Raw genomic sequence first — 26,512 nt, forward strand, 5'->3', positions numbered from 1 at the left:
AACTTAAGTTTATAATTATTAAGAAAAATATTAGTAGCAACAGTAAAAACAATAGTAAACATTCAGAAAATGTTTACCATGTACCAAGCACTGTCCTTAGTGCTTCACATATTTTATCATCTTATCCTTTCAACATTTTTTTTTACCCAAGGTCATATATCATCTAAGTGACAGAGCTGGGCTTTCAACCCCAGAGCTATGAATTTTATTACTAAGTTGAAGAGTTTGGTAACGCAGTGCTAAGGCCTTGACTCAAAGGGGAAAGTACTACTGATTGGAAAGGGCAGTAGCATTCTTAGTCATCTGGAAAAGTACAGCAGTGAAGTTTCCAGTTGGGAAACATGGAGTAAACATGACATTTTTCATCTTCCTTCTCTGACAAGCTGCTAGGATTTGAAATTCAGTTCTTCAAGGGTGGCTGGGTAGTGTGGTAGTAAAAAGTGTGAGCAGCACTTGTAAGAAATAAGATTCTCTTTTTACTACTATTATCTGCGATAAACCCAGCTAGAAGATAAGCTAAAAAGAATCCAGTAGCAAGGCCTGCACAAGTCCTATACCCGTGGGGATTTCAAATAAAGGGCTGCTAATACCATAAAGGAGAAATAATAGACATTGGGACTCCAAGAATAATGAGAAGTTATTTTATTTAAAATCCAGGATAAATATATAACTGAAGTATCTATGCTTAAAAAATCAAAAGATGTAGAGGAGCACAAACCCTGTTATCATTTTTGTTTTGATGAATTTATTTTATTATTATTTTTTTAATTTTTTTATTTTTTTGAGACGGAGTCTTGCTCTGTCACCCAGGATGGAGTGCAATGGTGCAATCTCGGCTCACTGCAACCTCCAGCTCCTGGGTTCAAGCGATTCTCCCGGCTCAGCTTTCCCAGTAGCTGGGATTACAGGCACAAGCCACCAAGTCTGGCTAATTTTTGTATTTTTAGTAGAGACAGGGTTTCACCATGTTGGCCAGGCTGGTCTCAAACTCCTGACCTCAGATGATCTGCCTGCCTTGGCCTTCCGAAGTGCTGGGATTATAGGTGTGAGCCACCGCGCCAGGCCTATTTTGATGAATTGTGACTTTCCATCCTGCAACACCATGGCTAAGCATCCATTGTAGATCTTAAAGATCTCAAATTGTGCACACTTTGCATATTCAAACGTAACAAGAGCTATGAACTGTTTCTAACCTAGAGACTGCAAATATCACAAGTTTCTATAGACTCTAAGACCCAATTTAAGTGTTTATAATCAACAAACTTTTCAATGGAGAGGGCACTTTTTTGTGTGAGTTTCCTTCTGGGGAGAATGAGAGAAGAGTCAGGAAAGTAAGTTTCCTTTGATTTTTTTCTCTTCATTTTTTTCATGGAAACTAAATCCACTTGCAATCTTTACCAACCTAAATAATATTCACCATGTAAATATCTGTTATGGAAGAACAAGTCATCAGAGGCTGGTGGTATGCATAATCCAAAATTCTAGGAGTCTAAAGATATCCCTGATGGTATTTTGTAAACATTGTTTAACAAATTTGTAAACTGAGTTGAACTGGAGCTACCAAATGCCCCCAGAAATAAATGTTTTTCATCTCATCTTTTAGCCTGAAGCCACCTAATCTTAACTCTAAAAGGCTTTAGAGAGTTGGTAGTAGCTATGTTGATTGGGCCTAAGAATCAGCCAAGATAGAAATCAATTCCACATATTCAGCTATCCTTTAACCTGGGGCGAGAAAGGCTCTTGGGTTCTTACAAAAGTCTTTCCATGTTATTTCTTTCTCTGCTGTGTACATGTCGATACCTAACTTTGGCTGGCTATGATGGGGGATTATTTGACGGGATATGTGGAGAGAGCTAGCTTCATCTACTTACAGTTTGTGAATGTAGTAGTGGAAGAAATTGTCTCCTTTGGGTGTATATGCAAGTTGCTCCTATTGAAGTAAACTTGTAAATTCATGCTTTAAAATAAAAAGCACTTTAAGCAATTAGTCACAAAGTACTTTACTGATCTACAACTTTCAGTCAGAATTATGGGAAGTTGTAGAATCTCTAATCTCTAAAGACTCATGTAACAAGTTAACTGTCCTGATGGAGGCAAACTTATTTAAAATAAGTTGTGGGTATTATCTCTACATCAAAATAACATCGAAACTATTCTCTTACTGTTATTGTACTGCCTTTATTTGATGAAGTTTTTGTTTCTTACTGATGTTTCTGAGCTTCTCTGAATCGACAGACATGCCTTCATATTTTATAGAAGCCTCATCTCAGATCGAAGGGTAATGTGGGAACACAGGAGTCTTCTGAATGAATCCCACGTCCAGAGTGATGAGTTAATATCTCTGAGTTGATATTAACTTAGACTGAATTTCTATTGCTAACTCTACAAAAATTTCCTGACATGAATCAAAATTAGTGCATGGCTTCCAAGATCACTCACTACCCAGTTATCTTGCTAAAGAATGGGCCTTGGTTGTGTTTTGAAGATGACACTGTAATAAACGTTGAGCATCAGATTCTTGTAGGTTTTCACCATCTTCCCGAGAAGACATACTGAATCCTACCTGAAGAGATCTTCTAGATCACTTTTCCTTTCCTTTTCACTTTGTATAATTTTTTTCTTTGGAGAAAGAACACAATACAGAAATTAGATACATATGACAGAGATCAAATAATTTAGTTACACATTTTTTGCATGATTCCTGGGAATTTCCTAGATTCCTATCACTAACAAGAGAAAATTATATTAGCCAAAGTATAAATAGCAGTCCTAGAAGAAGTAAAATTAGGGAAGCTGAAGAGTTTGGGCTGTATACAGTCTAAATCTAGGCATACTTTAAGAGATAAAAATTTAAATGGTAAAAATCCCTTCAGGAAAAAATTGAATTGTCATAAACCAAGTTCACTGGATTAATTAAAGTGCCCTTTTTTAAAGAAAATTTAGGTTTACAGAACATTCTTTTTTAGAATCCTTTTTTCCCCCAAAGGGTTCTGTGACAGATATATGAAGTGGCAGAAGCCTTAATAGAAAGTATTTAGATAAAGATGGTTCATTTATAACTATATAGAGTGAGCAGCTCTAGTAGCCATTCAGAACAAGCTAATTCCATTGCTTGATTTACTCATACAGAAAACTGGAGGGATTTTAAAGATATTTGGGGATAAACTTTATAGACTATCTTGATAGGTTAATTAAGAATGGAAAGGTGATAAAAATCACCTATCAAGGTAATTCATCATACAGCAGTTCACTCGATTGATTGATGGACTGCGCCGTTGCATGTTTTGTCATGAGTTAAGCATAATCTTACATATATCAAAATCATCATGAGCAAGTAATATTTTTCTGTAGTACACTTCTTTAAGGAAGCTTTCTATAAAATATCCATTCAGTCTCAAGGAGCATATGTGAGCCCAGGATAATAAGAATTAATGTAGGCTGAGTGCATTGGCTCATGCCTATAATCCAAGCCCTTTGGGAGGCTGAGGAGAGAGGATTACTTGAGTCCAGGAGTTCAAGACCAGCCTGTGGAGTACAGTGAGACCACATCTCTACAAAAGTAAAAATTTAGCCAGGCATGGTAGTGTGTGTCTGTAGTCCTAACTATTCAGGAGACTGAGGCAGGAGGATGTCTTGAGCCCGGGAGTTTGAGGCTGCAGTGAGCTATGATTATGCCATTGCACTTCAGGCTGGGTGACACAGCGAAACCCTGTCTCAAATTAAAAAAAAAAAAAAGAATTATTGTAGAAAATGCTAAGTTCTAAACACTTTATATATATTGACTCATTTAATCCTCCTAATAGCTCTTGAGACAGAGACTATTTTTGTGATCCTCACTTTAAAAATGAGCAAACTGAAACACAAAAAAGATTAAACAAATTGTCCAAGATTACATAACTAAAAAGTAAGGAGCCAGAATTGAACAAGACGGTCTAGTTCTGGAGTCCTAGATCCTAACCGTATATTGTGCTCCCTCCCTGGGTGTAATGTACTGCCTCTTATGTTTTTGGCTTTTCTTAGTGTGATGATTAATTTTAGGTGTCAGTTTGACTCGATCGAGGGTTGGTGAAATATTGATTTGGGGTATGGCTGTGAGGGTGTGTCCAGAAGAGATTGAACCATGAGTCAGTGAACTGGGCCATCCTCGATGTGGGCAGGCACCATCCAATCAGTTAGGGATGTGGGTAGAGCAATGCAGGCAGGAGAAGAGGGATGTTCGTCTTGCTCAGCTTTCTCTTTTGACCTCTCTATCTCTCTTCTTGAGTAGGACACCTTTTTATCCTTTGTCCTTGGATACCAGACTCCAGGTTCTTTGGCCCTTAAACTCTGAGACTTGCAGTAGCTGCCTCCTGGGACACTCTAAGGCCATTGGCTTCAGACTGGGGCTGCATTCTTGGCCTCCTTGGTTTTGAGGCTTTCAGACTCAGTGGTCACACTACCAGCTTCCCTCAAAGCCATGCTACCAACTGTTTCTTCATCTTGCAGACAGCCTACGGTGGTGAGACTTTGCCTTTGTGACAATGTGAGCCAATTTTCCTTATAAATTCCCTTTCATATATATCCTATTGGTTCTGTCCTCCTGGAGAACCCTGACTAATACAGACACTGATGCCAGGAATGGTTCTAGAGAAACAGTATTTTTAAAATGAATTTCATTAATGGGTTTTGGGATTTCTGGAACTGACTCTATAATCTGATTAAACCTAAATAGTCTTTGGTGTGAACTGTTTATAGAGATACACAAAATAAATGCACTTGATGCTCCTAATTCACCAGTTTCAGGAGGTAAGTTTAGTGACTCTATGCATACCTTCAAACTCTTGTGGGAAACCAGTGAATGATAATGAAGTTAGTTGAGTGGTCTTAATATCACTGGACGAAGTGAGGAAAGAAAAAGATGAGATCAGGGATTCCAATTCCCAGATCCAGATGCACATACATACCCTAAAACTTTCTAAGTGTGTCCTGAAGGAGAATCTCCTCTTCTGTAGCCATAGGACTTAAACTGCTGAAAATCAAACACAAGCCTTCAGCATGCCATTGGCTGAATTACAAAGAAAGGTGAACTCTCGGCCTCTACTGTTGTCTACTGTTAAAGTGAGGACATTAGTTGGGAAAAAAAAATGGAATTATCTAAATGGGGATGGGGATATGAGGGATGACCTTGGGGAGCTGGGGGCATTGAGCTCCTAAATTCTGATGAGTAATTTTTGCCAGGGTGAGTATCCTCTCCACCCCCAGAGGCAGCAGCACCCCCACCCACAGTGGTATCTCCTTTCCGCCCCTCTCTGAGATTAACTGCATTGCCAGAAAAAAGAGTAATGGTCTCCCCTGCAGCAGTTGCCAGGCAAGACAATGCTGGTTCTCCTCAAGACCCACCCTCACCACCCCTCTTTGCTTCTAAACCTATAAATAGACTCAAATCCCAGAGGCGAGGTTCAGAGTATGACCCACAAGGAGGTGCACTATAGTTCCAAAAGAACTACTTGAGTGTTCTAATTGATACCGGCAGACATCCAGGAAGCCTGTGTGGGAATGGACATTAAGGATGTGGGATTGTGGTGGGAGAAACATAAAGGATGAGGCCAAATTTATTGATATGAGCCCACTAAGCATATATTCTGCATTTAATATTGCAGCTCAAGGAGTGAAAAAAGGCACTATAAGTTTATTTGGTTGACTGGCTGAAACATGGATAAAAAAATAGCCCACCCCATGAGTGAGCTGGGGAGGCCTGATCTACCTTGGTCTCATTTAGAGGAGGGAATTAAAAGGCTTAAGGAAATTGGAATGCTACAGTGAACTTGTCACATAAAACCTACTCACTCACACTGGAAGGGTCCAGAAGATATACCTTTCACTAATATTTTAAGAAATAAATTTGTGAGGGGAGCACCAGCATCCTTAAAGATTTCTGTGACTGCTCTTCTCTGCATTCCAGAACTTACGGTGGGAACTACAATCACTCAATTAGAAAACAAATGCAATGGGAATAATTGGATCATTGGGTGGCAGGGACCAAGTGATGGCACTCAAATGCCAAAGGCAAGGTGGGCGTAGTTACTGGAATTAACAGCAGAGGCAAAGCAACAATCAGAATAATCTGACTTGTGTAGACCTCCAGCACTGACTAATTAATCATGATGTTCCTAGAAGTAAAATAGATGGGAAGCTTACTGTGCTCTTTCTTGAACTGTAGAAGCACAAAATTTCTGGGTCAAGTGAACAAAATTCTAACTCGAATCATGACAACAGGGAATCACTGCCCCTCAATCAATTTCTAGACTTGAGCCAGTTTATAGACCCAGAGCCCTTTAAGTGAAGGGGAGACCAGATCCCGTTGAGGAAAAGCCCTGGTGCACTACATAAAATTTATACTGTTAGTCTTTCTCCTATACTTCCCCCAAAGGGACCTCTGGCCTTGTATCAGGGAAAGGAAAATAATCAGACTTTTCGGGGATGACTGGCCACTGGCTCTGAACTGACATTGATTCCAAGAGACTGAAAACGTCACTGTGGCCCTCCAGTTGTAGTAGAGGTTTAGGGGAGTCAGGTGATTAATGCAGCTTTAGCTCAGGTCCAGTGGTCCCCAAACCCATAATGTAGTTATTTCCCCAGTTCAAAATGCATTATTGGAATAGACAGACTTAGCAGCAGGCAGAATCCCCACATTGGTTCCCTAACTAGGGGGTGAGGATTATTATGATAGGGAAGGCCAAATGGAAGCTATTAGAACTGCCTGTACCTAAGACAATAGTAAATAGAAAATAAGGTAGCATTCTTGAATGGTTTTCAGAGACTAGTGCAACCATCAAGGACTTGAAAGATGCAGAGGTGGTGATTTTCACCATATTCCCATTCAACTCTCCTATTTGGCTTGTACAGAAGACAGGTGGATCCTGGAGAATGGCAATGACTTATTGTAAGCTTAACCAAGTGGTGACTCTAATTGCAACTGCTATATCCAATGTAGTTTCATTCTTGAACACATTAACACATCTGGTGCCTGTTATGCAGCTATTGTTCTGGTAAATGCTTTTTCTCCATACCTGTCCATAAGGCCCATCAGAAGCAGTTTGATTCACTGGCAAGGCCAGCAATACACCTTTGCCTTCCTACCTCAGGGGTATACCAACTCTTCAGCCTTATGTCATAATCTGTTTTACAGGGATCTTGATTGCTTTTCCCTTCCACAAGATATCACCCTGTTCACTTCATTGATGGCATTATGTTAATTGGACCTAGTGAGCAAGAAGTAACAACCACTATGGATTTATTGGCAAGACATGTGCATTGTCAGGGGCCTGGAAATAAATCCAACTAAACTTCAGGGCCTTCTATCTCCATGAAATTTCTAAGGGTCCCATGGTGTAGGGCCTGTAAAGATAGCCCGTCTAAAGTAAACGATGAGTTGTTGGCATCTGGCCCCTCCTACAACTGGGAAAGAAGCACAATGCCTAGTGGACCTATTTGGATTATAAAGGCAACATATTTGGGTGTGTTACCCTAGCCCATTTACTGGGTAACACAAAACCCTGCTAGTTATGAGTGGGGCACAGAATAGGAAAAGACTTTGCAACAGGTCCAGGCTGCTATGCAAGCTACTCTGCCACTTGGGCTATGTGACCCAAGAGCTCCAATGGTCCTTGCTGTATCAGTGGCAGATAGGTATGCTGTTTGGAGCCTTTGGCAGGGCCCTACGGGTGAATCACAATAGAGGTCTTTAGGATTCTGGAATGAGGCCTGGCATCATCTGCAGATAACTACTCTCCTTTTGAGAGATAGCTCTTGACCTGCTACTAGGCCTTAGTAAAAGCTGAATGCTTGGCCTTGGACCAGCAAATTACCATGTGACCTGAACTGCCTACCATTAACTGGGTGTTATTTGGCCCATTAAGCCATATAGTTGGGGAGACACAGCAGTATTCTATCGTCAGATGGTACTGGTATACACATGATTGGGCTGAAGCAGGTCCTGAAGGCACAATGGTAAGTTACATGAAGCAGCCCAAATGCCCATAGTCCTCACTCCTTCTACATTGCCTGCTCTCTCCCAGTTTGTACTATGCCTTCATGGGGAGTTCCCCACAATCAGTTGACAGAGGATGAGAATACCTGGTCCAGTGGTTTGGCTGAATGGTCAAGGACTTGGAAGGAACATAATTGGAATATTGATAATACCGAAATTTGGGGAAGAGTTATATGTATAGACCTCTCTGAGTGGGCAAAAAATGCAAAAATATTTGTGTTCCATATGAATACTCACCAAAAGGTGACCTCAGCACAGGAGGGTGTTAATAATCAAGTGAATAGGATGACTCATTCTGTGGATACCAGTCAGCCTCCTCCTCAGTTACCATTGGCATTGCCCAATGAGCTCATGAACAAAGTGACCATGGTGGTAGGGATCGAGGTGATTCATGGGCTCAGCAACATGGGCTTCCATTCACCGAGACTGATCTGGCTACTGCCTCGCCATAGACTGAGCACTCACAGACCAACAGTGAGCACTCAGAGACTAACAGTGAGCCCTAATATGGCATCATCCCCCAGGGCAGATTGATTTCATCAGACTATTTCCATCACAGAAGGGGCAGCATTTTGTCTTTACTGGCATAAACACTTACTATGGATATGGATTTGTCTTCCCTGCATACAATGCTATTGCCAAAACTACCATCTGTAGACTTATGTAATGGCTTATTCACCGCCATCCTGTTCCACACAGCATTGTTTCTGACCAAGGAACTCACTTCACAAGGAAAAAGTGCAGCAATCAGCTCATTCTCATAGAATTCACTGGTCTTAACATGTTTCCCATTATGCTGAAGAAGCTGGCTTCTACAGTACCAGTTAGGTGACAATATTTTACAGGGCTGAGACAGATTTTTCCAGAAGGCTGTATATGTTCTGAATCAACATCAAATATATGGTACTGTTTCTCCCATAGCCAGGAGTCATAGGTCTGGGAATCAATGGGTAGAAATGGAAGTAGAACTACTTACCATCACCCCTAGTGACCCACTAGCAAAATTTTTTCTCACTGTTCCTGCAATATTATGTTCTTCTGACCTAGTTATGAAGGGAACTTGGTTCCAGAGGGAGGAATGCTTCTACTAGGAGACACAAAAATGATTCCATTGAACTGGGAATTAAAACTGTAACTCAGCTGCTTTGAGTTCCTCATGATTCTTGAGTCAACAGGCTAAAAAGGGAGTTAGGGTGCTGGCTAGGGTGATTGATCTAGGCTACTAAGGGGAAATTGGCCTATTGCTCCACAGTGGAGATAAAGAATAGTATTTCTGGAATACAGAAGATTCCTTAGAGAAGTTATTACTATTACCCTGTCCTGTGATGAAGGTCAAAGGGAAACTACAACCACTCAATATAGGCTGGACTGTGAATTGCCCAGACTCTTCAGGAATGAAGGTTTGGGTCACCCTGCCAGGCAAAGAACCATGACCAGCTGAGGTGCTTACTGAAGGCAAAGGGAATACAGAATGGGTAGTAGAAGGCATGTATAAATACCATATACAGCCATGTGGCCAGATACAGAAATGAGGACTGTAATTTTCATAAGTATTTCCTATTTTGTTAAGAACACATTTGTATGTATATTAACATGTCTTAAGCAAGTATCTTTGTTTTCTTTTGTCTCTTTCTCCTTTATCACATAACATAAGATTTATTGACAATATCAGCCTTTGAATATTGTTAATTTTATAATTTTATATCAGATTTGAGTTGCAGGAGATCAGAAGAGTAAACAACACTCATGAACTTTATCTTTTCTTATGAGGATGAGATTAGTACATGTTGACTTGTAAACAGGATAGTTTTACCATGTTGGACAGAATTATGACCTTTTTATAGTCTTCATTTGGAGATTAGGTGTGGTTTAAAGAGGTGCATAATGGGTGCCAAGCTGGCAAGGGATAGACTTGTGATGGGTAATTTTGTGTACCAACTTGACTGGATTGAGGGATGCCTAGATGGCTAGTGAAGCATTGTTTTGGGGTGTGCCTAGGTGACTGTTTCCAGAGAAGATTAACCCATGAGTCAGTGGACTGAGAGAGAAGACCTACCCTGAATGTGGGCGGGCACCATCCAATCAGCTGGGGGAGCAGCTGGGACAAAGCAGGTAGAAAAAGGGAGACACTCAGCTTGCTCTGGCTTTCTCTCTCTCCCTTTCTGAGTAGGAAACTTCCATCACAGAAGGTGCTGTTTATCCTCCTTCCCTTGGACATTCAGCTCCAGGTTCTTCAGCCTTTGGACCCTGAGACTTGTACAAACAGCCTCCTGGGAGCGGGGTGGTCTAAGGCCTTCAGCCTCAGGCTGGGGCTCCACTGTTCACTTTCCTGGTTTCTAGGCTTTTGAATTTGGACTGAGTCAAGCCACCAGCTTTTCTGGCTCTCCAGCTTGCAGATGGCCCATCATGGGACTTTGCCTTTGTGACTGCATGAGGCAATTCTCCCTAATACATTTCATTCCACATGTATTCCTTATTGTTTCTGTCCCTCTGGAGAACCTTGACTAATCTGATGATATTTTATAGACAAGTTTTCCACCTCCCATGAGAAGGCAAGGACAGATAGAAGAAATAAATACACTTATTTGTGAAATGCATTATTCAGTACTGGACATCAGCCATTCTTAGCTAATTAATTATTGGAGTGCTCCTACTAGTCTAGCTTAGTTAACTATTAAGTAAACTGATAACAGTAAAAGAAGATGTAGGAAAGCAGCTCTTAAAAACCAGACTTTTTCCAGGAAGAAATAACTTAGCTAACCTTAAGCTGAATTATGTAGGAAACAAGTCAATTTCAAATCCAACCAAAACAGTACAATAAACCGTATATGTTCTGAGAAACCAAAATAAATGCCCACTTATTAACTAAGATTAACCCTAAGGTTAAGGAAACAAAAGTTACTTTCAGGTTGAGTGTTGGGAGCTTGACTATCATGGAAACTTCCTAAATTCCTATGGCTACAAGAAAAACCACACTCTTGCTAAGCTCCCTAACAATAAGAGATATCAGAAAAATTGTCAGACCCTTCCTAACTGATTTATAGTCCACACCACTACAACTTTGAGAAGACTGAGGGCCAATCTTACATTCTTTCCTGAGAAGTAACTGAAGATCTCAAGCCAGTTTTGGCCAGCTTGCAGAGACTGTCCATAAACTGTCTTTGTATCCTATATTTCTTTAACAGAAAGAGCCAAATTCCTCCTCACTTTAATGCTAAATCCTCACCCCAGAATAAACATGGGATGTACATTACATATATGTTTACCTATTGGGCATGTGCTTGACTCTGCTAATAAATATGTATAGCTTTTTTCCCAAACCTGCTAAATATGTATGCCTCTATTGTGTAATACAGACTCTGTGAGGCAACTACCCTTTCCCTCTTAGAAGAGAGAGCATCTTTGGTACACACTGGAGACTGTCTCTTCCCAATTGGCAAACTGATATTGCCAGTAAAACTCACCTTTCTACTATTTGGCCAACCTGGTGGGTTTTTGGATGATACATTTCATCCCTGCCATTCACTCTCACTATAAATATAAATATGTTTTCAAAGATATCTATCCCTGAGGACAAATGGTAGAATTAACGTAAAAGATAATTTTTTAAAAATTTGCACTACCTTTCTGACGGTTTAGAAAAGGGACAATCTAAGGTGAAAACAGGTGGACTAGGCTTTATTGTAGAAATGACAGAATTGCAGTTAGTTGCTCAAAGAAAATTTATTGGCACTCGGTAAAGACAAATGCCACAAAATCCCATTGAAACAGATATTTGAAAGCACAAGGTGCTGATGTAGCCACTAGATGAATCTGTTCGATAGTGGTTGAGCCCGGTGAATTAAGGAGTTTACAGCTGTTATTTATATGGCTCATGATGCTTATTGAGCAATCTGCAAAAATGGATTCCCTTTCTCACACAGGGCAAGGTAGATTTCCAGCAAGCATATCAAAATCGCCAAGCCTTTTGGTCAAATTAGAGCTGCCACCTTTTGCATGAGGTTTTACTTAAAGGTGTTTACTGATGGATAAACTCACACTTCTGTGAACTGGTTCTTGCTTCTGGAAAAAAAAAAGGGTACTTATTTTAATAATTTAGAGAAAATGCTGTAAAGAAGTTGTGAAAAAAATGTAATACCCATTTATAATCAGCCATGATTGTAAAAAATTACTGTGGTAAAATTATGAAGAGAAACATAGTTGACATATTTTCCTTAATTTTTAATATACTTTGCTTTTGCTATTGAAACTTTTATTCCATCAGTGGTGATCTTAAGATGATTCATTTTTTTATAATTCAACTTACTTTTTACTCTACTTGAATTATTGCCTGGATTCCTATAGAGTCCAACTCTAGTTATCATCAACTAGAGCAGACACTCTCAGAATCTAATGAGAGATTATCTTGAAACCTATTAATATTGTCTGCTAACAAATAGTATGCAAATACTTGGATGTAGAATTTTATTATGTAAAGAAATGATATTCTATCTGTGATTTATTTTCAAAATAAAATAGAATAAAATCATGTTTCTTTTTCCTTTATCCACAGAAAATATATTTCTCCTATTAAAAAAATGTTGAAATATGCTAACAACAATAAAGTTTCTGATTGAATTACAGACCTGGAAGGGCTAATGCTGTCACATAGGTTATAACATGATTTTCAGGTGGAATTGTGCTCTATCATTCCTTAATCTCCTGAAAAGGCATCAAGAAAATTATTAAGTCTTGTGTGTATGTATATATGTGTATGTGTGTGTATCTGACAAGTTATAATCATTCCCAATATAATCTTAATTTTTTGTAATTTAATATAAAAATCATAAATAATTTCTTTAACTCATAAGGATTTGGTAAACTCATAAGCATTAAGATGAGCTATAGAAGGACAATTTTGGCTACATGTGGGTTTTAGAACAATCCTAAACTCATTGAAATTAGGTTTCTTCTCTTTACTATTTACCAGACTTTATATTGATTCCATTTCCAGTTTAGTAGAGTTAGGGAAATACACTTTTAAGGAAAGAATATTGTACATTGAAAAAAGCATACTGAAACATAAATGCTGAAAGTTACACCATAAGAATTATATTTATTTATTTGCACACAAATGTGGCATAGATTTTGTGCATCAACACAACAAATGTCATAAGCTCTGAGTGATACAAGTAAAATAATAGTAAAGACAGTACTGGCTAAAATTGTTTTTTTTGTTTTTTTTTTGTTTTGTTTTTTTTGAGATGGAGTCTCGCTCTGTCACCCGGGCTGGAGTGCAGTGGCCGGATCTCAGCTCACTGCAAGCTCCGCCTCCCGAGTTTACGCCATTCTCCTGCCTCAGCCTCCCGAATAGCTGGGACTACAGGCGCCCGCCACCTCGCCCGGCTAGTTTTTTGTATTTTTTTTTTTTTTTTTTTTTTTTAGTAGAGACGGGGTTTCACCGTGTTAGCCAGGATGGTCTCGATCTCCTGACCTCGTGATCCGCCCGCCTCGGCCTCCCAGAGTGCTGGGATTACAGGCTTGAGCCACCGCGCCCGGCCGGCTAAAATTGTTAATCATAACAATGAGATATGACACAGAGAAAGAAAAAAATCTATAATACTCAATAAGGACCATCTGCTCGGGTTCCCGTTAAACAAATGGGAGGGACAAAATGCATACCTTGGATGAAAAGGATTAGTGGAATCTTCTGGAATTAACTTCTAATATCCTGACTATATCTAACTATGAGCAAACATCTCAGAGTTACTTCAAGACAGTTGAGCTTCACAGACCACCCCTACTCATAAATTTAGTATAGAGTACATCATCTGATAACTCATCTTCCTGCCAACCCAGATCCTTTCTTGTCCTAGTCCTGCCACTCTTGGGAAAACATTTTATCATCACCAAGCCAGCTAATAATCTCTATGGGAATGCAGGCATGCTCCTTCTACCTTCTTTCTTACTTTTGTCATCCATGCAAATACAGTGGATGGGGCACACACACACACACACACACACACACACACACACACACATTCTCCCTCTCTTTTTCATACACATACATAGACTCACACACACAATATCACTTAAAATATCCTGTCAGAATCCTTCCATCAGTAGATTCGGAGCACACTTTTTGCTCTGGAGGGAAGTTTAGAGAATTTAACTAAACCAACCCATCATAATTAACTTATAGAACATGATACAGGTTACTGTTTTTGAATTTGAGCAAAATAGATGAAAAGCCCCACCTTTTCAAAAATTAATTTTGTGATGTTAGGCAAATAATTTAGGTTCTCTGAGTGAGCTTCACTTTTGTCAGACTAAAATTCTTTTCTTGTACAGTTAGCTGTAATTTTTTTTTGTATAGATGACCAATGGGTGAATAAATAAATGATATAAAATTTCACTCCCAATTTCATAATTTTCAACTTTTAAAAATAAAAATATCTGTGAGATATAACTAATCTTATGAGCACATGTGTAAGCCCATTGGATAAATTGTGCTAAGATTAAACAGAAGTAGATTTGATGAAGCAATTATGCTAGTCTTTGGGTAAGGCTTCACAGGAAATTCTTTCCTCTTTCTGTCTTTACTCCTACCATGTAGCTATACCATAGAATTTTCTGTGTGCTATATGAAACTGTGAAAAGAAATGAGAAAGTTAGATTCATTTGTAATACTTGTATACACCTGTGATGGAGACTTACTTCACTGCCTTAGACCTCAGTTCTCACCTTGGATTTAGATATGATAATATCTAAATTGTGGGGTTATTTGTCTGACTAAACGGGATAGTGACTGTAATAAAACTCAGTATATTTCCTGGAACATAAACATGTAGTTAGTATAATATGAATCTACATTTGACTTGGCATTAACACCAACATAATTACAAAGATCATTTACAATACATAATACACAATATTGCATTTTAAGAATATAAACAATATATAAAGTTTAATTGGTGAACTATCATAATATATTAAAATACTATGCTAATCATAAGGCACATTTGATCTTTTAATAATGTTAATACTTTCCCATCAATTTTAAATGTTTCTTTTACTTCTAGTGAAAAACACTCCTAGTTTTGATTTTAAATTTTTTAACCAGTGATATAAAACCTATTCCCATTTTTTTGTTTCCTACTGAGAAAATTTATGAGCTTTTCTAGCAAAAACATAATTTAAATAAACCATAAAATGTTAAAAAAAAAAAAGCAACCATCTAACTCAATAACTCATGTGATATTTTCTAATTACAAATGTAGGTCATAGGTACAGTGATTAAGATTTTGAAAAATGTCCTGAGGGTAATGAGGAAATTAATATTTTTAGAAATTCTAATGAAGTTGAAAATAACAGACAAATCATGATCAACCCAGACAATATGCAGCATTGCATATTATGTAGGGTACATGATTTTTGTTTGAAGAATTATAGATGTCATTTTAGGGAAACCATCAGGCTTTTGCTTTGTTGAATTGATTAATCTTTAGACCAGAACTAAATTGTTCTGAAAAATTGGGAGTATTTTAGAAGCAGAATGAGAAGAGAGATGGACAGAGACCTGAAATCAAGAGGAACAGAAACCTATAGGTTTTGGAGAGAGAAGAGAAGAGTGGTGACAAAAGAAGGGATTTCTGTTCTTCAAGGTGTAAGGTTAAGACAACAGAGCTTTCAATAATTTGGAAGTACTTTTAGTACTTGGAGCTGGGCCAGTTATTGGGGATATATGACAAAGTCTTGAGCCTGTCCTTGGTGTGAACATTACACATGAACCCAGTCAAATTCTGGTCACACATCAAACTCCTATTAGATGAGAGCAGCACCAGAATGAGAGAACTGTCTCTGAGAGCTGTTCCATACCTTGTACCCAAAGACTTTAGCTTACTCTGCCCTATCATCTCTGTTCGACAGTGCAACATCCAACCCAATACTCCCTTCCCCATTATTACCTCTACTTCCCAAATTTCCGTACTTCTTGTCCCAGAGTTTTCAGAAGCCACAAAACTCCCATGCACTCTTGCGTGCATTACTTATATTGCAAAGTACAATTAGAGCAAGTGACTAGGTTTGAGGTATCAGAAAACATAGCAAATGCAGACATAAAACATGAGCAGAAACTTTTGGGGAACAACCCTTACATTCAGTCTGCCCTTTTGTGATTTATTAGATTTTTAAGGTCATTTAGCTAACAAACAAAAACATAGTACCAAATAGTGGGTAATACTATTTCATTTATGTGGACTCACCATTAACATCAGACTTCCACTAAGTGGAACCAACTTTCCTCTAATTAACATTGACAGAGCTCTCACCTAGCCCTGAGTAGGAGGCACCAGAAATCTGATGCTGAGCACCTCTTGACTTCTGCTCTCAAGAAAAAAAGGTGATAGGCATTTGTTTGCACTGGTACATAGGGGGTCTCTATAAATATTTTTGTAATGACTTGATTAGTGGTTCTCAACCTTTTGTCAAAATCCATAGTTTTTACATTTGAAACATACTCCAATCATATCTCATAATACACAGTGGCTCTCATTGCATAGAGAAATGGTGCATGCACCCAAAGCAGAATGCCAGAACCTCGATAAGCCATGTGTAGTTAAATGTCCTGTCCAGCTCCACTCTCTTACTAGAACTCTAATTTGGGTAGGCCTCCTGCAAATGCATTTCTCACTTCTTATTTTGAGAATGCAAGGTAGAATATGATAAGCAGTCTAACTACACTACAGTATGAAAGAGATAGCTATGTTTATAAAACTAAGTGATAGTCTTCTTGGAGAAGATGGCATTTTAATTGAATCTTGGAAAACAGGTAGGATTTTAATAAGCAGAATGGAGGAGGGGGCCCAGGAAGAGCATTCTATGAGGAGGGAAGAACAAAACCAAAGGGAGACATAGGAAAACATAGGCGTAGCTAGACTTCAAGTTGTGTGAAGAGTAACCTTATGTTCCAGGACCAGTCATGACCTTGTCCACTGGTCTTCCCAGGAGTAGAGAGCAAACATTCCAGGGTGCAGCAGTATGAACCAAGATATAGATATCATGCAGGATAGATACAATGGAACTGTCCTATCCCTAGATGGATATAACTACAAAGGTTCCCATTGCCATTTCCTGACTTCATCCTGCCAAGGTGAAGCTGGCTCAGATTTAGATCTGTACTTGGCTTGTCCTGACCATGAGCTGATATTTCCTGCTGTTCCCCTACACGTCCTGTTGCACTGATTTAAATGCACAAAAGTGTTCTACCTGGACCTTCCTCTGTGAACTGGAGAAAGGTCATGTTGAACTTTAAAAAACAGTAGTCCAGATGATGCTGATAGGCTGCCCAGGTTGAAAACTATTGAGTTATACCTTTGTAATAAAAGAATGAGTGAATGAATGGATAACACACAAGCACACACTCACCATTCAAACAATTATTTAAGCTCTTCTAGGGTTAAGTGACTGAATATCGCTTCTTAGAACTTCATGATTCTTATCTTCTGAAAGTTCCACTCTATCAAATGCATACTCCTGCTCTATTGTACTGCTAACATGATGTAGAACATGATCTGAAGATGAAGCTGAAGAAGTTAAATTGGAAATAGGAACAATAAAGGAAATGTATAATATAATTCATTTAATTTACTAATAATTTAAAAAATATAAAATTACTAACATGATCTCATTTAAACTTCTAATTACATTTTGAACCATAATTAGAGAATGATAGCAAGCTCTAGTTTTTATTTCTGAAAGACTTTGTTTTTCTCTGTTTGATTATTTGTCCCTTTTGAAATCTAAAATGTACACGTATATTCTCTCAGAATTGCTTAGGATTCAGTCCTGGGAACTTAGAAGTTATAATGTAAAGCGAAGTAGGCTTTACATGAAGGGTTTTGATTGAATTAAAAAGATAGTGGAAAGGAATAGCAAATATTTTATGAACACATGCCTTATAAACACAACTTTTTAAAGTAATTCAATATAAAGCAACATTGACATGTTTTCGTTACTTTCAAAAAATCAATTTTTACTTTCTCTAAACAACAGATGTGGAAGAGTGAGGCCCACTGGTGAGTACTAATAGGCATTGCTGGCAAATAGAAAAAAAAATGTGCTCAGAAAGCTCACAGAGACACATGAGATAAAAACTACAGATAAATACCACAGGGGAATGTAGGTCTTTGAGAGTCACTGCTCTGTAACTGGTTTGGGTGGGGTGCCAAGTCTAACACTGCTATTCATTCTCCCTGAGCAGCTTGTTATCTAGCAGTACTAAACGTGATTAGAAAATATTCACTGAAAAAGCCTCTCTAAGTGTCCACAGAATCAGAGCTTGGGAATGGAGCCAGAAGCCATTCAGCCTTATTTCCTGATGACGTCCATGGACACAGACCTAAGTTTTTCACAGAGAAGCAAAGGAGGAATATAAAGGCGGTACTCAGATTGATCACTTATTTATTATTCCAATAACAACTTTTTCACATGCACTGAAAGCAAAAGGAAGACTCGGCCTGATTCAAACTGTGATACTTTTCAGAAGGAGCAAGAGAAACTCTGAGTCAATTAGGGGAGGGTAAGACAACTGTTTCTTGCATTTATTTTAAAAGTTCTCTACATTACACACTGTACAAAAAGAAGGGCAAATTCACTATTTATACTCTGTTACAATCCTCAAGTTTTTAAGCTGGCTTTTATAATCCTTTAAGTATTTTCTTGGAAGAAATAGTTTACATAATTCAATTAACACCTTAAGATTGTTCTACACGTTGCATAAAACAGAACAGGTTGTCTCATTTGTTTTATATTTATTTTATTTTTATTATACTTTAAGTTCTGGGATACATGTGCAGAATGTGTAGGTTTGTTACAGAAGTATACACTTGCCATGGTGATTTGCTGCACCCATCAACCTGTCATCTACATTAGGTATTTCTCTTAATGCTATCCCTCCCCTAGCCCACCACCCTCTGACAGGCCCTGGTGTATGATGTTCCCTTCCCTGTATCCATGTGTTCTCATTGTTCAACTCCCACTTATGAGTGATAACATGCTGTATTTGGTTTTCTGTTCCTGTGTTAGTTTGCTGAGAATGATGGTCTCCAGCTTCATCCAAGTCCCTGCAAAGGACATGAACTCAACCTTTTTAATGGCTGCATAGTATTCCATTGAGTATATGTGCCACATTTTCTTTATCCAGTTTATCATTGATGGGCATTTGGGTTGGTTCCAAGTCTTTGCTATTGTGAACAGTGATATAATAAACATACATATGCATGTGTCTTTATAGTAGAATGATTTATAACCCTTTGGATACATACCCAGTAATGGGAATGCTGGGTCAAATGGTGTTTCTAGTTCTAGATCCTTGAGGAATCACCACACTGTCTTCCACAATGATTGAACTAATTTACACTCCCACCAACAGTGTAAAAGCATTCCTATTTCTCCACATCCTCTCTAGTATCTGTTGTTTCCTGATTTTTTAATGATCATTCTAACTGGTGTGAGATGGTATCTCATTGTGGTTTTGGTTTGTGTTTCTCTAACGACCAGTGACGATGAGCTTTTTTTCATCTGTTTGTTGGCCACATAAATGTCTTCCTTTGAAAAGTGTCTGTTCGCATCCTTCACCCACTTTTTGATGGGGCTGTTTGTTTGTTTGTTTGTAAATTTGTTTAAGTTCTTTATAGATTCTGGATATTAACCCTTTGTCAGATGGATAGATTGCAAAAATTTTCTCCCATTCTGTAGGTTGTCTGTTCACTCTGATGGTAGTTTCTTTTGATGATAGTTTCTTTTGCTATGCAGAAGCTCTTTAGTTTTGTATAAAGTGTAAGGAAGGGGTCCAGTTTCAGTTTTCTGCATATGACTAGCCAGTTTTCCCAACACCATTTATTAAATAAGGAATCCTTTCCCTATTGCTTTTGTGAGGGTTGTCAAAGATCAGATGTTTGTAGGTGTGTGGCGTTATTTCTGAGGCCTCTGTGCTGTTCCATTGGTCTATATATCTGTTTTGGTACCAGTTTCATGCTGTTGTGATTATTGTAGCCTTGTAGTATAGTTTGAAGTCAGGTAGCATGATGCCTCCAGCTTTGTTCTTTTATTCGGATTTCCCCGTGATAAAAAATGTCTCTTTTGTTGCTCAGTTTCCTCCTGAAATATGTCTTTGACATTATTAACCTCAATGGATATAAAATTATGCATTTAATTTGTATCACATGATTCAGTTCCATCACATTGAATCACTTAATTAAAAGAAATTATAAGAAATTATAATTAATTATAATTAAAATTATATAATTAAATTATAATAATTTATAGAAATTATAATAAATTAAAAGAAATTATAAAAGAAAAAATAAGCTTCTAATCATTTTTCTGTAAAGTGATGAAACATACTTGATAAATGTTCTTTGAATAATAGTATTTTAAATACACTTAATTTAGTAATCACACATTGTTTTTCACTTCTCTCCTGAAACAACTGCAAAAGCTTATTGTGTGTCTTGATGAGCTGATACTGTGAATTATTAGCTGATCTGGTTTTGTTTCTACTTGTTTGTTATCACAGGCTCATGCCTATTTAGACAAGGAGACACAGGGGTTGTTACCAAGCTACCCCAGAAACAAAGGCATCTATCCTTTGTCTTCAAATTCAAAAGCCACATCCATGCATGGCTAAAAGGTTTTTGGAAAATACTTAATCAAGTTCTACCTTCCCACCCATACTTGCAGAGGGGATCCAGGTTTCTCACTCCCTGGACATGGATCTAGGTTTTCCCCAAGAGAAGCAAAAAGGGGTATGAAGGTGCCATTCAAATTGGAGGAGGGAAAAGTTTAACTCCTTACCCTTCCAGTGACATTTTTTTCACCCCCTATGAAACCAAAAGTAAGGTATAAGGGAGAAAAGAGTTGGAAGATTCAAGAGACTTAGACAGTTATAGTCTCTGAGATGGGACCTGCTCTCTGAATTTGGCCATCCCTGTGCTTTTTGAGTTATTTCCGAGAGGAAAGCAAGAAAGAATTCTGAGAAAAAGTCAGGGATCCAGGGGTTAGAGAAGATCTTTGTCATGTTCCCTTATCCAGCATTCTGAACAAGGTGGGTGTTCTCAGCATGCAAGGAATAGAGGAGGGGCGGCTGTGTAGAATGTCAGGGCAGGAGAGCCTGAGAGAGTGCCTGCAGTATTCAGTCAACCCCAGTGACTCTGTGATGTGAAGAGCAGCCTGTCCTTCAGCCCTGAGAAGTACAATGAGAAGGAGAATAAAAGAGAGCAAGCAAGCTGTGGAAATCAAAGATGTGGGGACCTGCACTGGGGAAGCAAGGGGTCAGAGTCAGAAGGTAATACAAGCCAAAAACCAATGGGGGCTGTCTGTCTGGAAAGATGAGAGAGAGGCCAGAGGTCAAGCAAGGACCTGATGCTCATCCGAAATCCATTAATACCACGGCACTAGTCCCCAGGGACTGCAACACCATCTAAAGAAGGAGGAAAGAGAGCTCAGAAACACTGGATTGACCAGGCTTACTCTGATTCAGTCAGAACACTTAAATGATAAGCTTTTATTTTCTTCAAACAGGTAGCATGGGGACATAGCTAGAAACTATGTTTGGTCATAGAGAAATAATGAAAGGTATATTATTTATGCACCTGATTTGTGGCCTAAGGATATGATACGTACAGACTTAAACAAAATACTAATATTTTAAAAATGTTTGCGCAGTATTTGGATTTTTTTCCTGTCTCATGTTTTCTGCAAAATCCAAAAAATTCCTGCTGAAACAGAACAACATTTGTGTTGTCACGGATAAATTTTAAAAAGCATCTTGTTGAGTGGAAAGCAATTCATAAAGGAATATATATGGCACAGTTCCATTTATACTGTTTTAAAACAGACAAAACTAAACTATACATTGTTTAAAATTATACAAAGAGGGATAACAGCTTAAAAAAAGAATGATTATCACAAAATTCAAAATAGTAATCAGCTCATGGGTGGAAGAGATGGAAATAAATGATTAGAGAAGGCATCAAGAGGACTCCAAGGGCATGGCAAGATCATGCATTTCGTATTTTGGGGTCTAGATGGTAGATTTTCTACCTCTCTCCTTCCTTCTTCCCTTCTCCTCCTTTCTCCACCCCCTCCTCTCTCTCTCCCTGCCTCCCTCTTGCTCTCTTTCTCTCTCTTTCTTCCCCACCTACTGCAGATAATCATTTGAATTCCTACTTCGTGCCAGTCTCTGTTCAAAGAGCTTGGGATACATCAGAGGTAGAAACAAACATCCTTTTTTAAATGAAACTTATCTTTAAGGGGGTGAAACAGATAATAAAAATGAAGCATAATAGGTCAACTATTTGTAAGCTAGACAGGAATAAATGCCATGGGAAAGTACTTGAGGAGGAAATCAGAAGGGCAAGGGAGGGCTGTGGGTGGAATTTGAAATTTTTTGCCAGCCTTGCTGACAAGGTTACAATGTAAGCTAGACTTGAAGGAGGACAGGGAAGCAGCCTCATAGTATTTGGGGGTAAAATGTTTCTGACAGAGAAATGCTGTAAAAAACTCCTACAGCAGGAAATACCTGATGTGTTGAAAGAAAGACAAGAAGGAAACAGTGTGGAGGTTAACGTGGCTGGGGTAGATACAAAAGCCAGCGAGGGGAGGATAAACGGGAAATTGAGTAAGCCAGATAAGGAGTTGGAGACAGACATGGCTCATACAGGGCCTTGTGGACAGCAGTGTGGTGCAGCTGGCCTCTACAGGCTCATCAGATCGGACTGTTACTTTTCAGGAATGTTTGCAAGGTGGTTGTTAAAGACATTCATTATTAAAAATTAAATTACATAAGTTTAGAATTAAATTATATTTAAAAGAAAGATAATAAATGTTTATCAGTAAAACTCACTATGCCTAATTATTTTGAGGCATGGTACTGTTATCTATGTCTTGAGGTTAAGACATGTCCTGATATGTCTGCCATATCTGTATGATGGAAATATATGATGTGCACATCTTTTCCCAGCTCCACGCTCAGATACATCATATTGATAGCTTGAAACTGGTCACAATGGGAGTGTTTACACCATGGATATCATCAAAAGTTATGGATCAAGTCTTAACTTATTGTTTTATTATTGTTTAAAATGATGGAGATAATGTTTAAAATAGAGATTAAATTTAAACATGTATCGTATCTTTAGCTATTACATTATAAATAACATATGATTTGAGAAAGTTTTTCTAGTATTCAAAACCAGTATCAAATCAAATGACCAAGAAGCTGTTTCCATTTTTGATGAACAAGTCAAGTTCTGACCTATGTCTTCTATGCTTTCATCATATTTTTAGAGACAGGGTATCTCTGTGGTGCTCAGACTGGTCTTGAACTTCTGGCCTCAGCCTCCCAAAGCACTAGGATTGTAAGCATGGGTAACTGTGCCTGGCCTTTAACATTTTTTTTTCCAGGGACGGGATCTCACTCTGTTGCCTAGGCTGGAATACAGTGGTGCAATCATGGCTCACTGCATCTTGGAACTCCTGGGCTCAAGTGATCCTCCTGCCTTGGCCTCTGTAGTCACTGGGATTGCAGGTAGGCACCACCACACCTGGTTCTATACTTCTGGCATAAATGAAATATCAACCAACATTCATTTCTAAACTATACTCATTTTTCAGTAGCAGTCATAAATGACTATGGACAAAATAATTTGGCAAAAGTCAACAAAAAGCATTCTTTGAGAATCAGCTATATAAAATTTACAATAAAGGGTATTGTATATTTTATTATTATTATTGTAAATTATATGTTATACATTCTTTTTATCAGTAAAATATATAATAAACTTGCATATATGAATGTTTTGTGTGTATGCATACACACACACACACACACACACACACATATATATATACAGGCCACTAATGAAAATGAGCTACATTTATGTGACCCTATAAAATTTAGACATTGTTTTTCTGTATATGATTTCCTTTGTTATTAGGGGGTATTTATCATCCTACTGGTCCAGTATAAGCAAAAGTGCTCTGATTTTTCCCTCAATTCCATAGGTATCTTCCTCTCAAAGCTGCTTCTTAGATCTTCAAGAATCTGGAGCAAACTTCTTAGATCTTCAAGAATATGGTCAAGGATTCATGAGAGTGTCTGCTTCCTTGAGTAGTGAACTTTCATTATGGCCAATGTTATTATCTCCATAATTACATATGTTGAGGCCAAGAAAGCTTACATGATTTGCCTGGGACTTTATGGGTGGAAATAGAAGGGAGGGACAATTCTCATTATTGCCCTCCACCTGCCTCACTAGAAGAATAGCCATGCACCCGCTTAAAATCTCCTGTTAGCTCTTCAGCAGTGCAGAAAAGGGTGCAGACTTAAGATGCTGAGAAATGCTGAACTGATGAAAATATTTTCCTCACCGTAAGTGGATAAAATTAAGCAAAAAAGGAAACAGTTGGGGGATGATGAAAAGCATTGTTTTACTTTTTGAAAAAAGCCCCTTGTCAAAAATGTGTCTACATACAACATTCTTAGACAGATCTTCCAAGCTCCTTAATAGAAGAGTTACTGAATAAAATTCTTCTTTAAAAAAGTTTTGGTATATTGATGACCCAGGAGCCTCACACCTTGGAGCCTAAGCATCTACAATCTCTCACTGCTCTAGGACTAGGGAGATGTTTCTGTGATATCTGTGAAATATAGCTTAAGAGTTAAAAAGATGATGACCAAACATCTGGAATTCTCTTCAAAGCCCGGATGCTTAATTAATATTCCAAAGCTTTAAACATCATATGACCTGCTTATTTTCATCTCAATGCAATTGTAATAAAGAAACTTTCATTTTCAGCATATAAGACTAGAAGTGGTAGGTACTGGAAAATTAAAATGGTAATATCTGATACTCACTGACTTTAAAATTGATGACTATTTCAGTAGACGTACTTTAATAGCTTATCATTTTAAAATTTTTATGCAATATTTCATGTATATAAATGAATTAGATATGCATATATAAAGCACATGTGTTAGACATAATCATAATGATAAAATGAACTTTTATGTGTCTAGTGCCCAATCTAGGAAGTAAAATTCTACTTATTTCTAAATAAAAAACTCATCCTACTCCCTAGAACCATTCTGAATATTTCAAAAAAGTCCTTTAGTTTTATCATATACATATTCTAAAACCTATTCTTTAGTTTTTAAACTTTCTACAAATGGAATCTTGCTATATTTCAGCAGTTTGCTTACTTTTTAAAATTTTACTTTAAGTTCTGGGATATATATGCAGAATGTGCAGGTTACGTAGGTATACATGTGCCATGGTGATTTGCTGCACCTATCAACCCATCATCTAGGTTTTAAGCCCTGCATGCATCAGGTATTTGTCCTAATGTTCTCCCTCTCCCTGCCCCCCACTCCTGACAAGCCCTGGTGTGTGTTATTCCTCTCCCTGTGTCCATGTGTTCTCACTGTTCAATTCCCACTATGAGTGAGAACATGTGTTGTTTGATTTTCTGTTCCTGTGTTAGTTTGATGAGGATGATGGCTCCCAGCTTCATCCATGTCCCTGCAAAAGATATGATCTCATTCTTTTTTATGGCTTCATAGTATTCTATGGTGTATATGTACCACATTTTCTTTAACCAATCTATAATTGATGGGCATTTTGGTTGATTCCATGTCTTTGCTAGATGGGTAGATTGCAAGTATTTTCTCCCATTCTGTAGGTTGCCTATTCACTCTGATGATAGTTTCTTTCGCAATGCAGAAGCTCCTTAGTTTAGTTACATCCCATTTGTCAATTTTGGCTTTTGTTGCAATTGCTTTTGGTGTTTTTGTCATGAAGTCTTTGCCCATGCCTATGTCCTGAATGGTATTGCCTAGGTTTTCTTTCAGGATTTTTATGGTTTTGGGTTTTACATTTAAGTCCTTAATCCATCTTGAGTTAATTTTTGTATAAGGTGTAAGGAAAGAGTTCAGTTTCAGTTTTCTGTATATGGCTAGCCAGTTTTCCCAGCACCATTTATTAAATAGGAAATCCTTTTCCCATTGCTTGTTTTTGTAAGGATTGTTGACGATCAGATGGTTGTAGATGTGTGGTGTTATTTCTGAGGTCTCTGTTCTGTTCCATTGGTCTATATATTTGTTTTGGTACCAGTACCATGCTGTTTTGGTTACCGTAGCCTTGTAGTATAGTTTGAAGTCAGGTAATGTGATGCCTCCAGCTTTGTTCTTTTTGCTCGGGATTGTCTTAGCTATATGGACTCCTTTTTGGTTCTGTATGAAATTTAAAGTAGTTTTTTCTAATTCTGCGAAGAATGTCAATGGTAGTTTGATGGAAATAGCATTGAATCTATAAATTCCTTTGGGCAGTATGGCCATTTTCATGATATTGGTTCTTCTTATCCATGAGTATGGTATGATTTTCCATTTGTTTGTGTCCTCTTTTTTCCTTGAAGAATGGTTTGTAGTTCTCCTTGAACAGGTCC

At 38.1% G+C, this 26,512-nt stretch overlaps 1 protein-coding gene across 7 annotated transcripts in view; it reads right to left on the reverse strand.

The window, feature by feature from the left end:
* PDE1A (phosphodiesterase 1A) overlaps positions 1-26,512 on the reverse strand; it is a 431,299-nt gene that overhangs the window by 16,544 nt on the left and 388,243 nt on the right. For 3 of the 7 annotated variants that reach the window (XM_015432454.4, XM_065525727.2, XM_005573642.5), the window contains one exon: positions 11,734-12,091. The exons of the other annotated variants lie outside the window; for them this stretch is intronic. In XM_015432454.4, the coding sequence (XP_015287940.1) occupies positions 12,048-12,091 (44 nt within the window). In that variant the 3' untranslated portion in view covers positions 11,734-12,047. Of the gene's footprint in view, positions 1-11,733; positions 12,092-26,512 lie in introns of those variants that run through there. 7 annotated transcript variants of the gene reach the window in all.

Source organism: Macaca fascicularis, chromosome 12, assembly GCF_037993035.2.
Source record: "Macaca fascicularis isolate 582-1 chromosome 12, T2T-MFA8v1.1".
In the NCBI taxonomy this organism is placed as follows: Eukaryota; Metazoa; Chordata; class Mammalia; order Primates; family Cercopithecidae; genus Macaca; species Macaca fascicularis.